Here is a 15,246-nt window from a genome sequence, read left to right on the forward strand (position 1 = left end):
GTTTGTCAATAGTGAACAGGGATGGTGGAGCTGGAAAAATAAAAGGTTCTGTGAGAAATTCTGCTAGCATGAAATCTTTCCAAAACCTGAATTCTGTTGTGAGCTTAACAGTAAAATTGTTCCCTAAGACCGCTTATACTGAAAAATTCAAGGAATTTATAGTTTTAACATTCACTTGAAAGTGTTTGGATAATGACACGCTCAGATGATGGTGGATCACAAAAGGTCTTTGTTAACCTTTCCATCGTATGTGTACAATCGGAGCGATGCTCGGGGTGTGTTTAGCGGTGTCGTGTCTTGGCATCCCCCGCGTTCTTTTCCACTTTAGCCCGGGCTGGCTGCTCTGGGTAGAGCGACCTGATGGCGAAAAGAGCTACATCAAAATAACATTGCTGCCAAATGATTTAATGAGACTTAGCACATAAATATTACTGTTCTCCGGCGTGCGCTGTGTTCTCGTATCGTGGTGATAGCAGACCTGAGCAAGTTCCTAAGCGGAGAGAAATGATGAAAGCAAAAAGATTTGCTGCGCATCATCTAGTCCAGCCAGTTCTCGCACAGAATCCTGCTTTGTCTGAACAAGTTTTAATGACCCCAGTCTCTGGCTTCTGTCTCTTGCCTGGGGATGTTTTTGTGGCGTGGCTGTGCCTCCTCTTTCCCCTACTAGTGCATTTTTGGTGTCAGTCTCCTTTCTCCTCCTCCTTGGCACTTGAGAGATTTCGGAGGAGCCTGTCGGTTGTTGTTTCTTTTTGCTGCCGAGGGAAGGAGGTGGGGGAAGACAATGTTGTTCTGGGGACAGGATGGGGAGAAGTGTGAACGCTGCACCTTGAGCTGATATTTCTGGACTCCATGTGCTAAAATAGCCTCTTTCTGCTGGCAGGCAAATACAGAAATACCTGACGTTTGCCAGGAGTCCCTCCTCAAACCCCTGTGTGAAAGGTGCACTGATAAACTATAATCTTGGTGCTCCGATAGCTGCGATTTTTCCTAAAAGTACGTTGATTTTTGTTTAAAATAAGCTCCTCGTCACTGCAAGGGCAGCTCTTCCCTGTGTAGAATCAGTGTCTGTTGTGTTTTTTGTTAGTGCCATGTTGTATCACAGTTTGAAATAAAAATGGGCTACTGCTTTGGCTTCTTATTATTTAAACTGAGAGATGTCTCAAACTGTATAGCTAGGATAGTGAAAAGTAAATCAGCCAGTCAGTTTTATTTGTAACACAAAGACATCATTTAAACCCCTCTCCCACTTTAATCCCGTGTTTCTCTCGTGTAAAACCATACGGTACATGAATGGAAAGTAATTTGCTCACAAATCCATTGCAGTGCTTTCTTTTACATAAACAAAGTCATAAGGATAAGCAAATGCCTTCCTTCTAATTAGCAGGGTGTTTTGTGGTTCCATGCATTCCAAAATGTAATAGACAGCGAGGGTGCCTGAAATAATCCCAGGGGGAAAACTCGTATGCCATGAGGATGGGGTGGGAGAGGAGGCAGGAAAATCTGTTGTCTGTGTTCTTGGAAGCCTTTTCTATCTCCGTTTGGATACTGTCAGCTTCTTTTACACAAACATTACAGCATCCAAGGGGAATTAGAAATACTTACCCATGACCACAATGTCAGACCTTGGGTTTGTCAGGAGAAAGCAATGCAAATGCAGGATCTTGGACCCGCTGCTTTCATTTTTGTTTCCGCGTGCTGATAAATGCCTCCTAATGCTGGAAAGAGGTAAGGCTGGCTGTCCAGGTGGAATACAGGAAATTGAAAAATCTTACCTCATAGATATGAAATGTTTTTTGGATCTCTAAAAGTGCTGCGTAAGTACTAAGTAACAGCTATTGTCTCTTGTGATGTCTCTGAAGTTAGACGGCAGCTTCCCTTTTATACCAGTGTTTTATGAAGCTGCTGGGGAGCCCTCAGGACAGAGACAGAACTCTGATGCCACTGGTCAGATGGTTTTTAACTCAGATACAAGGTTTAATTTGCCCAATATTATCTTCAACAGTATTTTTTTGTAAATGCACCTTATTCCAACATTAGTTGAACTAGGAAAGACCGTACTTTTCACTGCTAAGTTTTCACAGATTTTTACCCCAACCTTTTTGCAGAGATCTGTGCTGTACCCAGTGTGGTGACCACACTGTCATCTGCTCAGGACTGAGCAAGTTGGAAACCCATGAGCTCAGGAACCTGTCACAGGGGGGCACAGAATCATAGAATCATTTCTGTTGGAAGAGACCCTCAAGATCATCACGTCCAACTGTAACCCAACTCTGGCACTAAACTATGTCCCTAAGAACCTCATCTCTATGTCTTTTAGACACCTCCAGGGATGGTGACTCCACCACTGCCCTGGGCAGCCTGTTCCAATGCCTGACAACCCTTTCCATGAAGAATTTTTTCCTAATATCCAATCTGAACCTCCCCTGGTGCAACTTGAGGTCATTTCCTCTCATCCTGTCACTTGTTACCTGGGAGAAGAGACCAACCCCCTCCATGCTACAACCTCCTTTCAGGTAGTTGTAGGCAGTGATAAAGTCTCCCCTCAGCTCCTGTTCTCCAGGCTGAACCCCCCAGGTTCCTCAGCTGCTCCCATCAGACTTGTTGCCAGGGCAGATACAGCCTGTTCATAGCCAGAACATCCACCCAGCTGGTGTGGTTGCATGGCTTGACCACATCTCAGCCACTTTCAGGTAGCAGTATGTGTTGTAACTCTTATTCTTCCATCTAACCCTTTCCCCAGTCAAGGCAGACCAAAACCCAGTTTTATAGGAAGGCCAGACAGCAGCTATAGGGCAGGAACAACAGCCAGTCGTGGCTTTTTTTCCCCTTGTTGCTCAGTGGAATGTGATTCATGTTGCCAAAGCCTGTCAGCTAAAGTTGTGATTTTTTGGAAACGAAAACAAATGAGCTGTGTCATACAGCTGCACAATCTCCTTGAGGTGCAGATTCGTTGGCTGGAGACAGACCAGTGCAGTTGTTTTGCCACACAAAAATACGTCCTAATGCTTGCGCTTGGCCCAGTGTGTGGGTGAGAGACACGTAGGAGAGAGCCAGTGCTTTGAAACCGATCTTGATGAACCCAAAATGAGCTGCCAATATTTAATGGTGAAGATAATTAGCTATTGGAACAACTTACCTGGGGATGTGCCTGGACCTTTATGGTCTGAAATCTCTAAGTTGAGGTTGGACGCCTTTCAAAAGAAGGTGCTTTGGCTGAGCTGCCATTCCTTGGGCTTTGTCCAGGAACATGAAATACCCTGGCCTGTGCTGGACATGAGGTCAGACCAGCTCAAAGATGGACAGTTTCTATATGCTGCTCCTCGTCCGATGTTCTGCTCTCTGGGCCACCACAGAGTGTTGTTTTTGCAATGCCGCACCTCACAGAAAGGTCCTGGTATGGCCTGTGACACACGCACCAGTGCCCACCGTACAGGTGCCGTGCTGACCAGTCAGCCTCCCCACCATTAGGCAGAGCTCCCCCACAGTTACCAGTTCATTATCTGAGAGTAAATGACCATCGTGATCCCTTCTGACCTCTGGCACCTTGTGAACCCCACAAAGAGAAGAGGACAAAAGAAACGCTTCCATCCCGTCCTCCTGGGAGACCCCAGACAGAGATGAGCATCTGTAGCAGCAAAAATGGTGGTGGGGAAAGAGGCTTGTGGTGAGCTCGGTCCATTTGTCAGGAGCCTTCTCGTGTCTCTTGGCCAACGTCGGCACAAGTTGCCCTCATTAAAAAAGTGTCAGGAATGCAGCAGTGGCAACCCCGCTAACAGCGAGCAGCTGTTCTGGTGATGCCCTCCGGAGATGTGGCTCCTGCAATCTGAGCTGCTGCCTTTTTCCACACACAAGTAATTTCCCAAAATATTTATCGTAGTTTTGATCTTTGCCTGAAACTGAGTTTTCTTTTCTATGGCTGCAACAGCATCGCTCTGGATTTGGAAAGGCTGAGACTTTTCACTCACCAGATGAGGGTGTACACGTGGAGAATGGTGTGTCTTTCCCTTCACTGTGGTTACAGACACAAATATTGTTAAAACCTTAAATCTAAAAGTCTTATTTAAATATTAATCTCTTACAATGGGTGTAACATGCCTACATAAATGTAGTTATAAAGTATAATATTTTAATGAATTAGAATAGTTTGTAAATTGACAACATCTAGCAACGTAAAAAGACCTTGCATTTGTATCTTAAAATATAATGAAGTAGTATTAGAGCTGAATTTTTAACCTTTATTTTCATACTTCCTTTTAAAATGTGTGGTTGCCTGCTTTGAATGTTGCAGCAATGGTTTGCGGCCCAGAAATAACAGTGTGCTAACCATGGAAGTTGGAGTGACTCATGGCTGGCTTGAGAACTTTTCTTCACCACGTTTCGCCTTCAGGCGCCCGTCACCATAACAGGGTCGGCAGCGGCCCCGTCGGGCTCCCGGGCAGCGCCGAAAAAGGCCAGAACTATCTGTTCTCATCGCACACCCAGAGAACGATTTCAGTGGAAAACTTGAGCTGCTGGTATTTCCATAGAGATCGGCCTAGATCCACGGTGGTACCTCTCAAGGGCTTATGCCTTCAATTTTCTTGGCTATTTTCTGCAACTCTCCAAACAAAAATATCCATGCTCCAAATTCACAAAGGTCACTGTCCTCAACCACAAATTTAATTAAGAGCTTTCCTCTTCTATTGACTTTTTTTTCTTGTCTTTAGTTAATTTTAAGCCAGTGTCCCATGTTGGGAGCCTTTAGTTTGTCCTTGCGGGAGCAGATGCGTTCGAGTGGGGGAAGCTCAGCTCAGTGAGTGATCACTGGTGGGAGCTGGGGTTATACGCTGTGGAAAGCTTCCCATCTCCTATTGCAGACAAAATGTCTACAAAAACAATACTACTTCTTTCCCAAATTCCTGCATTTTGCAGATGTGAAGCTCAGTTTCTTGCAGGGGAAAGCCGGGCTGTTTTGGGGGAGCTCACAGCGCTCTGTCTTTTTGCTGCTGCTGCTAATTTTTGTGAGCACCGTAGAATACAGTAGAAAATTGAAACTGTGTGAAAGATCAACAAATCAGTGTAGAATGTCACGCAGCAACATCTGTTAACTTTGGCTCTATCTCATATCCTCCTGACCCCTCCTTTCCAGCCACAAGTCTCCTGTTTTGTGAGAGCTCGGAGTGATAGGGACTTGGGAGGGGGGGCAGGGGAAAAAACATCGAGCTGTTTCTCAGTGGTCTGAAGGGCTTGCAAAAGTACCATCTGGAACGAAAGATTTTATGTTTGTGTGTTTTTTATATTTTTGGTTATGAAACAAATGGGAATTTGCTGAATGAATTAATTGTATTGCGCTGTAAAAGTCTGTCTTGAGAGCCATTATATACGGGAGCCTTACGAAGCCTGCAGAGAGAAATGAAAGCGGCTTCCCTTTCTAATTAGGGCTTTCAGGAAATCATTGATTACAGAATCAAATAGGGTTGCTCAGAGACATTTGTTTGATATTAACGTCTGATAAACGAAATTTTTACCTAATAATAATTTTACTAGTGACACTGGGAGCAGCTGCGCTCTCTAATGGTAAATCTGCCTTCAATAAACTTACCCTGTTCCTCCTACCCGGTCCAAACAGTTATAGCTAATATAACATTACTTCCAAACTGTAGGTCCCAGTAAAAAATTAAAATTATGAAGAAATTAATTGTGTAGTAGACAATATGTTCTGAGTGAGATGGTCTTTGTTCTGGACCAGGTTAATGGTATAAGCTTGTTCTTGCACTGTGTTTTAAAAAAGACAAAACCTTGATTTGGTATGTATAATTTTTTCACCCTTTTTTTCTTCCCAGGGTCAGCATATTTCACTAGCTCCCATTCAAAAGCTGGAGGAAGCTTTATATGAGTATCAGCCTCTGCAAGTGGAGACGTACGGACCGCAAGTTCCAGAGCTTGAAATGCTGGGAAGGCTGGGGTAGGTAACACAGCAAGTTTTAATGCCCATTTCATGGCGTGATAGCTGGGACTGTTACCATCTTCAGTGCCAGCACGTAGGGGTCTTTTCTTAAGAATCTTAATGAAATATTAGACTTCCTGCCCAGCTAGCATTTTGTTTGGGTGAATAAGCTGAAATTTTTGGTCCTCTGGCCTTTATAGATCTATTGAGGGCTGGACTGGATTGCATTAGTATTTTTAAGGTTGTCCTTGGCAGTCGTAGTGAAGTAGCTGTTCATTTTCAGTTGCACGGTATTAAAAAATAAATAAATAAAAATCCGGGGCTTAATTTACCCAGCTGTAAGCCAGTAAAAATATTAAAGTTGGGCTGTTTGCCATGGAAAAGGGTAGATTTACTTGTCGACTGCTGTCTGCAGTCAAACTACGTTTGTGAGAAATGAAGCACAGAGCTTAACTTTGTCAAAAAATGTAACGCAGGGCCGGTCCAGCAGCTTGGCGGCATCGTGGGGTGCAGCTGCGTTTGGGAGGGATTTGGGGAGCCTGTTGTGCCTGGGCACTGGAGGCTGGGAAGTCCAAAAGTGACGTGTCTGCTCTCTGGAGATGTGTTTGTAGCTGAAACACCAACTGAAAATGTGTAGCTACTGGAATAGTGAGTGTCACCCAACTCATCACAGCCTGAATTTCAAGGTTACCACCACTTGCAGAGACTGGAAAATTGCATGGCGGAGTGAACGTGCAGACTGGCAAGGCAAGAAAGAGTTTCAAAAAATAACAGTTTGTGTTTGACCGTACAATATGGGAAAACTGAAGCCACAAAGTACTGAACAAAGCTGAGACACTTTTAATATGCAGTTTTGGAGACCACTGAAATCCAAACAGGAATCCCATCTAGTTCACTGGTGCAGGAGAAATTGTATCTCATCCAGAAAATGGAGGTAGATAGACTTTTTTTTTTCAGTAAATAAGCAACCTAATGGTGCTTCAGAAAATTTAAGGCTGTCTGGAATTGAGGTTGTATCCATTTTTATTGTTTCTGTGTCCTCCTGATACCTGTAACTTTTATTATCTGATATCGGGCTTCTGAGACCAAATATTAATTAGCAGTTTAAACTTGGGCAGAGCCGGACTCAGCCTTCACCACCTTTTTGGATGGAGCACAGCTGGGAGGGACCTCCAGTTTGAGGGGAGCTTTGGGACCCTCCCAGCCCTGAGCCTCATCACAAATGATAATGTTTGGGGGGTGGGGAAAGGTGAATTGTGCAGGGAGGATTCCCTGTCCCTTCGCCCATAAGGTGAGTTCTGGTGTCCCAATCCGGCAGGAACCCTGTGCTATCCGTGTCCATCCCATGGAATCACATGTGACACCATTTTGAAGGCCACACAACACCTTGCAAAACAAAATGCTTTAAGTACTGCAGTTGCGTTGCGACTTCTGTGCGCGAGCGTATTTTGGAGCAGGGTTTGGACAATGTGTGTCACTTTACTCCACTGAGTATAATGCGCTCCCAGGGTCGTTGGGCTCGGCTCTGGAGGTGATGAAAGGGTTCAGAGCTGGGGGTGCTGGGTGGCCGTGGTGGGTGGGTCGGTGGTGCCCACCAGAAGAGTCCTCCTGGGGCTGTTTGCAATTCCAAACCAAATACATCAATAGTGTGGGTTCCCAGCTGGTACAACTCTAACCCAATTCCACGGGGTGCCTGAAATACCTTAAACCACGCAAGGCAAGGCTGTTGGTTTATATATTTGTGTTTCCGTGTTTATACGAACTCATGCGCATTTCCTGTTGATGATGAATGCTGTGCTCATGGGCCTCCCTCCCCGCTTTGGGGGTTTCCAGGCAGCTGCAAACAGCTGCCTGGGTGAGGCCAAAGAACTGGGCACAATGCTATCCAAGACTTTTAGTTTTCTCTTCATTTGGACTCACACGAGGACAGGTTAAATCTGAATTTTTATTTATTTTGTTTTGTTTCTTCCTCTTTCCATGTTCTCATTAATAGTTTTGCAGTCTGGCTATTTGTTGCTGCTAAATAGTTCCCTCGAATGTGCAGCCTGTTCTCATCTGGGTTTCTGGAGGCAGAATTATTGCAAAGACACTGCCAGCCTGGAGACTTTGAGTTTATTTCTGGTAGCATATTTATGGACTTTTTCTTTTAAGATACAGTTTATTGCCTTCAAAACACTCAGTACGATTGGCTTTTTGAATATTCACATCTTAACCTCTGCAAGACTCACTATAGGTTTCAGTATCAGTGTTACTTTTCTTTCTTAGTAAGCTGTGGTAATGAAGGAAACGACCGTCAAGAAGGTGTCTAGCAATGAAGGAAACAACCGTCAAGAAGGTTTCTAGCAAAGAGCAAGAAAAAGGGCGAATCCTTAAGGAATTATTTAGAACATTTGTTAGGGATCTTTTATAATTACAAAAAAAGGCACGTTTTAATGTGACTTGTGTTATTTTCTCATTAAACTTTACAGAAAACTTTACATGCCGTCCAATAAACTCGAATCTGCGTTCTCCCACTGCTCTCTGTATGGATTTTGCATGTTTTGCTAAAAAGCAAACTTACGTTCAAACTGCTTTTAGAAAGTTGATTTTGGATTCTTGTGGGGCTGTAGCTTTTCTTTGTGTGTACTGCAGAAAGGGATTAACATCCATATGATGCATTTTTTGTTGCTGTTGTATTAGAAGTCTGAGAATAGTGAAGAAATGGATTTTTTTGTCACAAATGATTGGTGTAATATGCAGAGGTTTGTGTCCTTCAAGTCCCCACCTCCCACCCTTTTTTCTTTTTAATGAAGATTTTCTGGAAGTAATGGAATTTCACGGCTTTCTGGTAGCAATATCTCTTACACTAACTTGTATACAGCATTTAACCTTCTAGCAGGGGGAGCGGGGCTTTCTCAGAGGAGCCTCTGATGGAGGTTCCCTTGGCCACATGTCTATGAGGTTCCTGCAGAGAAGTTGCTGTGGCCAATGGTCACATGAATACTCGTTGAATGAACCAGGTTGGTGCTGGTTTGTTCTGGGTGGTGAAGATGACTCTGGGTGTTGAGACGATGAGGCCAACTCCTCCCTGTCTCAGCTGTTACATGGAAACATCACTTGGAAGGAAGAAGTGGAGAAGACATGGATGAGAGCATCTCCCAAACCTGCGGTGGTGTCCTGGGAGAAAAGTGGGGTCTTGGATGGCTGTAACATACCCATCCTGGAGACAAACTCAGGGTTGATAGTCCTGGGTCTATGTGACTTGGTCACTACTCTAAATTCTGATGTGTTCAGTGATGGGTGTTAGGAAATGGTTGGCTTCTGGGTGGAGTCGAAGGCAACCTGCTGATGAGACTTGCGCTTGGAGTTGTTGTATCAAAGGCCATACTGGTACTTCTGTCATCACCAAAAACAGTTGGGTTGGTGTAGTTTGGCTAAAGTGGAGTGTCAGCTTTTGGTTCAAATCAATCCAAATCCACTGAACTGCCCAAGTCATTGCAAGGCTGGGATCTACCGTGGCTTTTGGGGAGGAGAGCTGGGTGGTGGAGAGATGGACCAAGAGCGCCTGGCTGCTTGAGCTTTCACTGATTTTACTTTGTGGTTTTCTAAGAGGATCAAAAAAGGCCTGTTTTTTGGGGGTTTTTTGTCTCTTTTTTCCCTTGTGTTTTAGCTGAGCACACTGAAATCGTGTGGTTAGAGGTCTGGATCTTTCTTACTGCAAAACAAAAGAAAGGGAAAATATAATAAGGTGGCATGCCAAGTAGTGAAAGACCGAAACAGGATGGGGATGGAAATTAGATTGTTGTTTTTAAAATGTATATTTGCTATGTAGTTTTGAAAGCAATTCTTTACAGAGAGAGTGATCAGGCATTGGAATGGCTGCCCAGGGAGGTGCTGGACTCACCATCCCTAGAGGTTTTTAAGCTGAGATTGGACATGGCACTTAGGGCCATGATCTAGTAAATGGACTGGGGTTGGACCAAGGGTTGGACTCGATGATCTCTGAGGTCTTTTCCAACCCAGTTGATTCTGTGATTCTGTGTGTGATTAAAAAACAAAAAAGAAAAACTCCAGAGGTCCTGAAGAATGTAAAGACATTTTTGGTGTTAAGTGTAAGTATGTACAGCTACAGGGGCGGCCACACCGTGTTCACACACCAAGTATTTACAGCTGTGGAAGAGCCATACACAAGCTACTTAAAAACTGACTATGAATTGAAAGTCTGCTTCTGTGATTAACATTTTGGGTAAAGATGTGTGAACTTCATGTCTCAAAGTTTAGAAACAGTCCCTTGTAATCCGAAGTGGATCGTACTCTTAGCAGAGCGCCGGTCCTATTCTCACCGTTCTCACGAAACAGAGGTGATTTACAAGTAAGATTAAAAATTTCTGTTTGCACTCCACTTAAAAATCCTCTGCCTTAACAGAGCACTTTTGTGTAGACCTTGTAATCAAGTCAAGCCTGGACTGCTTAAAATAACGTTGTGTTTGCCTACTTAACTTAGGAGAGATACATCCTGAATATATATACATGTACATAAAAATCCAGTTTGCTCTAAAACTCTTTGCTTTTCTTTAGGGAAAAATGTGACTTTCCTTTGATTCATCAACTTGTTTCCATGTATAACCACGTTGTTAGGAGCACTCCAGTTAATTAGTGTTTTGTTTAAACATGATGCAAAAATAAAGCTCAGTGGTGAACACTAATCTAATGAGGATAGGTAATATATTTTGTGAATTTAAAATGGCATTTTGCTTAGATTTAACTTCTAAGAGTTGAGCGTAAATACTGAAGCAAAACCAAAGTGCTGTGGAAGTCTGTACATGCAACAAATGTGGTTTAGTCCACTGTGTTTTTTATAAAGAACAACTGGATTGATCCGTTTTCTTTTGTTCCTGGTGTAGGACAGCGCGGTCATTTTAAACTTTGAATTAAGCCGAGGAGGTTGGATTTCATATCTACTAGAGCTTTGTTAGCATTTAATTTTTAACCTTCATTCAAAGTGGAAAATTTCTGCATATTTCTTTGTTGTACAGTGTTGTGGTGTAATTTGAAACACATGTAGAGTTCTGGCGCTTCATCTAGAAATGACTTGTGTAACTTCTTTGCTGTCAATCATAGTGATGTTTTTTTTCATTAAGTGAGGCAATAGCGAGGATGCTCTCCAGACTCTTCTTAAACCATAGTTGATCTGGTCTTTGACTGGATTAGTTTTTACTAAAACCGTGTCAGTGTCTACATTGAGTTCAAGACAGTGGAATAACTGCGAATTGATTTGGAGTGGGTGACAGGAACTCTGGGCTTTAAAAGCTGCAGCAGGTGATTTGTCACATCTGCTCTCTTTGTCACTACGGCACGCAGATATTTCTCGAATCTCGGGAATGGAGAAAAGCCACAAATGAAGGGCTTATGTGATCTGCTTTGGCTCATTGATTTTGAACACTGGCTTCATTCTGCTCCTCTGAATAGAGTTAGGTTGCTCAATAAGCTCAGTCATCAGAGTCAGAAGATCGAGTAAGAGCAAGGAGAGCTTGGCTTGTTTGGAGAGCATGCAGAGAGCTGCACTCCTTGCAGGAATTCTCTTGGCTACCAAGGCATATGGTCCGAATTTCCCTCGTCTCCCATTGCAGGGCCCGATCCTCAGCAGCATTGCTGTCGGCCGCAGCGCGTTGTGAATCGGGGATCTAATGAACGGGAACTGGTGGGTGAGAAGTGATCATTGCTTTAATGACACAGCTCCGTTTGCACACAGCCTTTTAAAGGAAATATTTGTAGCTCATTTTAGTGTGAATAATTGAATAAAAACCTGTGTATGACACTAGAAGTACTAGGTGGGGACATTTTGTTGGGATAATGAATATGGCCAAGCGTGCTGTATTTTTCAAGGTAGGATGTAACAACGTAATAGAGCCATGTGTAAACTGTCTTCATTTCATTTGATATAGAAACTCCCTTGCGTTGCTTTAGCATCTTCCAGAAATTCTACAGACTTCGTCATAGGATTTTGGAAGGACGCAAATTTAATATAGAGGAGGTAGATTAGCACTGTTTTTTCCAGCTGAATGAAAACTGAGGAGCACAGCCCCTAGTAAGTCTGAAATCTTACTGTTTAAGAAATCAGCTTTCTGGCAAAAACGTCTATGAACATTTCAAACGACACCCTGTGGTATATGGTGTTTTGCATGGAGCTCTTCTGTCAAGGTCATTAGCAATCGAATATATTAAAAAGGGGACTCGCTTATGAAATGGAGAGTTTTGCTTCCTGCCCGCCCACCTGTGGGTACAGTGTGGGTTCTGTAACTGTAAAAGGTCTCGGGAGGGTTATAAAAGCAGAGAATATGGAAAATATATAAAGAAACAAAGAAGGAAGCCTGCGTACACCATGTAAAGTTGGCTGTAGTTGTATAGGCACCACTAAATTAACCTCAAAAGCTGGCCATGACAGCAGAATGTCCGTAGTAATTGTTTTTGTTGGCGTGTGGCTTCAAAATTAACTCATCGATCTAACACGAGTCTCTGTACTCAGAATACCGGTCTGGTAATGTTTTCTTACTTTTTTTTCATGTGATCATGGAAAAAATATGTTTCTGCTCGAAGCAGTTGTCAAACAAGCTTCTTTCATCGACAATCAGACACAGGGCAGCTGAGTAAGGCTGTTTAGTCTAGAATAAATACTCGAGAGATTACAAGGTCGCTGTAGGAAATGTAATTATACCATTTATTCCAGAATAGTCTTTTTGTAGTGTGGCCTTGCAGAATACTAAATCATGCATTTATTAAAATACATGTAATATGAAGAGAAAAACATCAGGATATTAACATAAGGAACTGAGAATTGTCTGGCAAAGTGTACTGCAGGATTAACCAGTAAATATTTTAAATTGGGATGGTAATGTTGGCTTTATTGTTGAGAACTGGTTGGAGGTGAAGCCTGAACTGTCCCTGCAGGTGTAGGGCAATGCTGCTGGGCAGGCGCTGTGTGTTGGTGGGTATAGCGTGGCAGGATACATCCTGCAATTGTGGGGGCACATGCTCTATTTTCTGCACTCTTTCGTGTCTCACCAAATCAAAGCCTCGTTACTACCAGCCACTTAAAAATATCTGATGGTCTGTGATGTGTGATAGCTCTTAGCTGTTGTTGAAAGCCCTTCTTTGCTTTCATCCTTCCCTTCATCCCCTGCACTGATGTCGCTATTGATGTATGGTTCTCCTCTGACTTTGTGTGTCCTGCATTAGTTTAGAAAAATATATTTTTGTAGAAGTTAATTTTTAGATCTGTTGCTTCTTTGAAATTAAATGGTAAGTTTGAGGTCAGTAGTTTTTATGTTTCCTTTTTCTTTTTTCCTTCCTTGCTTCTCCTGCTCTCCCTGATTTTGCCCTTTTTGTGCCTTTCTCCAACTCCTCAGCCAGATGTCTAATTTCATTGGGAATTGTGGAGTCACCACAAGAAAAATTGTATCTTTTGCACGTGCAGGAGAGATCTTTCCTGCTTATCTCTTGCTTCAGCAACAGAAGGGCCTCGGTGTCCTCAGCTTTTGTAGTGGTTCCCAGGATGGAGCACCCAAATGATTTATTTAGGCCTGATGTGTTGGGCTATGGAGGTAGGAGCACTTTAGCAATGAGGAGCAGTGTCTGAGGGTGGTCATGGGGAGCTCCTTGAATCACAGAATGTCATGGATTGGAAGGGACCTCGAAAGCTTATCCAGTCCAATCCCTCTGCCGAAGCAGAAACACCCAGATGAGGTTACACAGGAAGGTGTCCAGGCGGGTTGGAATGTCACCCCTCAGTCTCCTCTTCTTCAAGCTCAAGAGCCACAGCTCCCTCATCCTTTCCTCATATGGGAGATGCTCCACTCGCTTAATCTTCTTTGTTTCCTTGCTCCAGCAGTTCCCTGTCCTTCTGGAACTGAGGGGCCCAGAACTGGACACAATATTCCAGATGTGGTCTCACCAGGGCAGAGTAGAGAGGAAGGAGAACCTCTCTGACCTACTAACCACCCCTGTTCTAATACACCCCAGGTACCATTGGCCTTCCTGGCCACAAGGGCCCAGTGCTGGCTCATGCTCATCCTGCTGTTGCCCAGGACCCCCAGCTCCCTTTCCACTACACTGCTCTCTAATAGGTTGTTCCCCAAGTTATCCTGGAACCTGGGGTTGAGGACCACTGCTGAGAGGAAGAGCTCATCCTCTTTATCAGCATCGAGCATCAGTCGTGCTTGGTATTATACTTGGCTGTGAGGAACGGCAGAGAAGATGTCATGGCAAGAAGTCGCTCCAAGGCAGTCCAGGCAAATGCTGTCACAGTTTTCTGAAGGGTCTGTCTGGATAGACATATCATTTAAATTAGCTCCGATACAGTTGAAGTACAATGGTGAGGAGCATCCTGTTTTAAATTTGCCCTCTACGGCAGTTGCAAAAATCCATTTTAGTAAAAATACAAGAGGAAAGTCTGAAAAGGAGAAGGGAGTCTTCCTAGGCCCTCTGACACTTGTTTCAAGAAAGGGAGGTTACATATAATGAAAATATTTAGGCTGAGCAGGTGTTGAGGGTTTAGATTGTGGGGGACAATAAAACCCTGGCAGATGAATTGTTAACTTCCTCTCCCCCACTGCTTCCCCCTTTCTCCCATCCCTCTCTCCACTTCCCACTCAGCACAGGCGATCGGGAGGGAAAGGAAGACAGAGAGAAGAGAGCTGGAAAAATTAACAATGTTTTACTAATGCTACTAATAAGAATAGAGAAAATAATACAAAATATACAAAACCAATCTTGAAAGTCTCAGCAACTGCAGAGCCGGCACCCAAAGTCCTGGACTGGACTCTGCAGCCAACCGGAGCTGGATTCAGTCTGTCACTAGGCCTCAGTTCGCAGGGATGACTAGCAAGGTCCTCTCCTAATGTCGGCCATAAGCAGAAAGGAAAAAAGGGACGAGATCCTCGTGATCTCCCACTTTTATATGAAGTATTCATGTGAATGGAATGTTTTACACAGTTGGTCAGTTTCTTGGTCACTTGCTTCTCATCGCCCCTCTCACGAGATGTCCATCCATGCTTATCAATAACTTCGCATTCCATTGCTGTGTTTACCAAAACATGTGTCTGGTTCTCCAGGAAAATGCATTTAATATGAAAGCTTTAGCTGACAGGTAAATTCACTAAAAGAGAAACTTGTTTTTTAACAAAACCAGGACAGTGGGACAGACAGCAGAATAGACCCCTGAAGAGGAAAATAAAGCCAGAAAATATGTATCTTCTTGACTATGACATTGATAGACATAGCCCGTAAAGCAGTCTTCCAAATGAAAATTGTTTCCTCAGGTATCAAATGGCTGGAAAAGTGTC

At 43.5% G+C, this 15,246-nt stretch overlaps 1 protein-coding gene across 10 annotated transcripts in view; it reads left to right on the forward strand.

Annotated features, from left to right (window-relative positions):
• Nucleotides 1-15,246, forward strand: part of MNAT1 (MNAT1 component of CDK activating kinase) — a 129,357-nt gene that overhangs the window by 82,978 nt on the left and 31,133 nt on the right. For 2 of the 10 annotated variants that reach the window (XM_065065827.1, XM_065065829.1), the window contains one exon: nucleotides 5,823-5,944. The exons of 7 other annotated variants lie outside the window; for them this stretch is intronic. In XM_065065827.1, coding sequence (XP_064921899.1) covers nucleotides 5,823-5,944 — 122 coding nt within the window. Of the gene's footprint in view, nucleotides 1-4,288; nucleotides 4,615-5,822; nucleotides 5,945-15,246 lie in introns of those variants that run through there. One more of the 10 variants, XM_065065830.1, reaches the window with a different exon arrangement.

This window comes from Columba livia, chromosome 5 (genome assembly GCF_036013475.1).
Source record: "Columba livia isolate bColLiv1 breed racing homer chromosome 5, bColLiv1.pat.W.v2, whole genome shotgun sequence".
NCBI classification, from domain to species: domain Eukaryota; kingdom Metazoa; phylum Chordata; class Aves; order Columbiformes; family Columbidae; genus Columba; species Columba livia.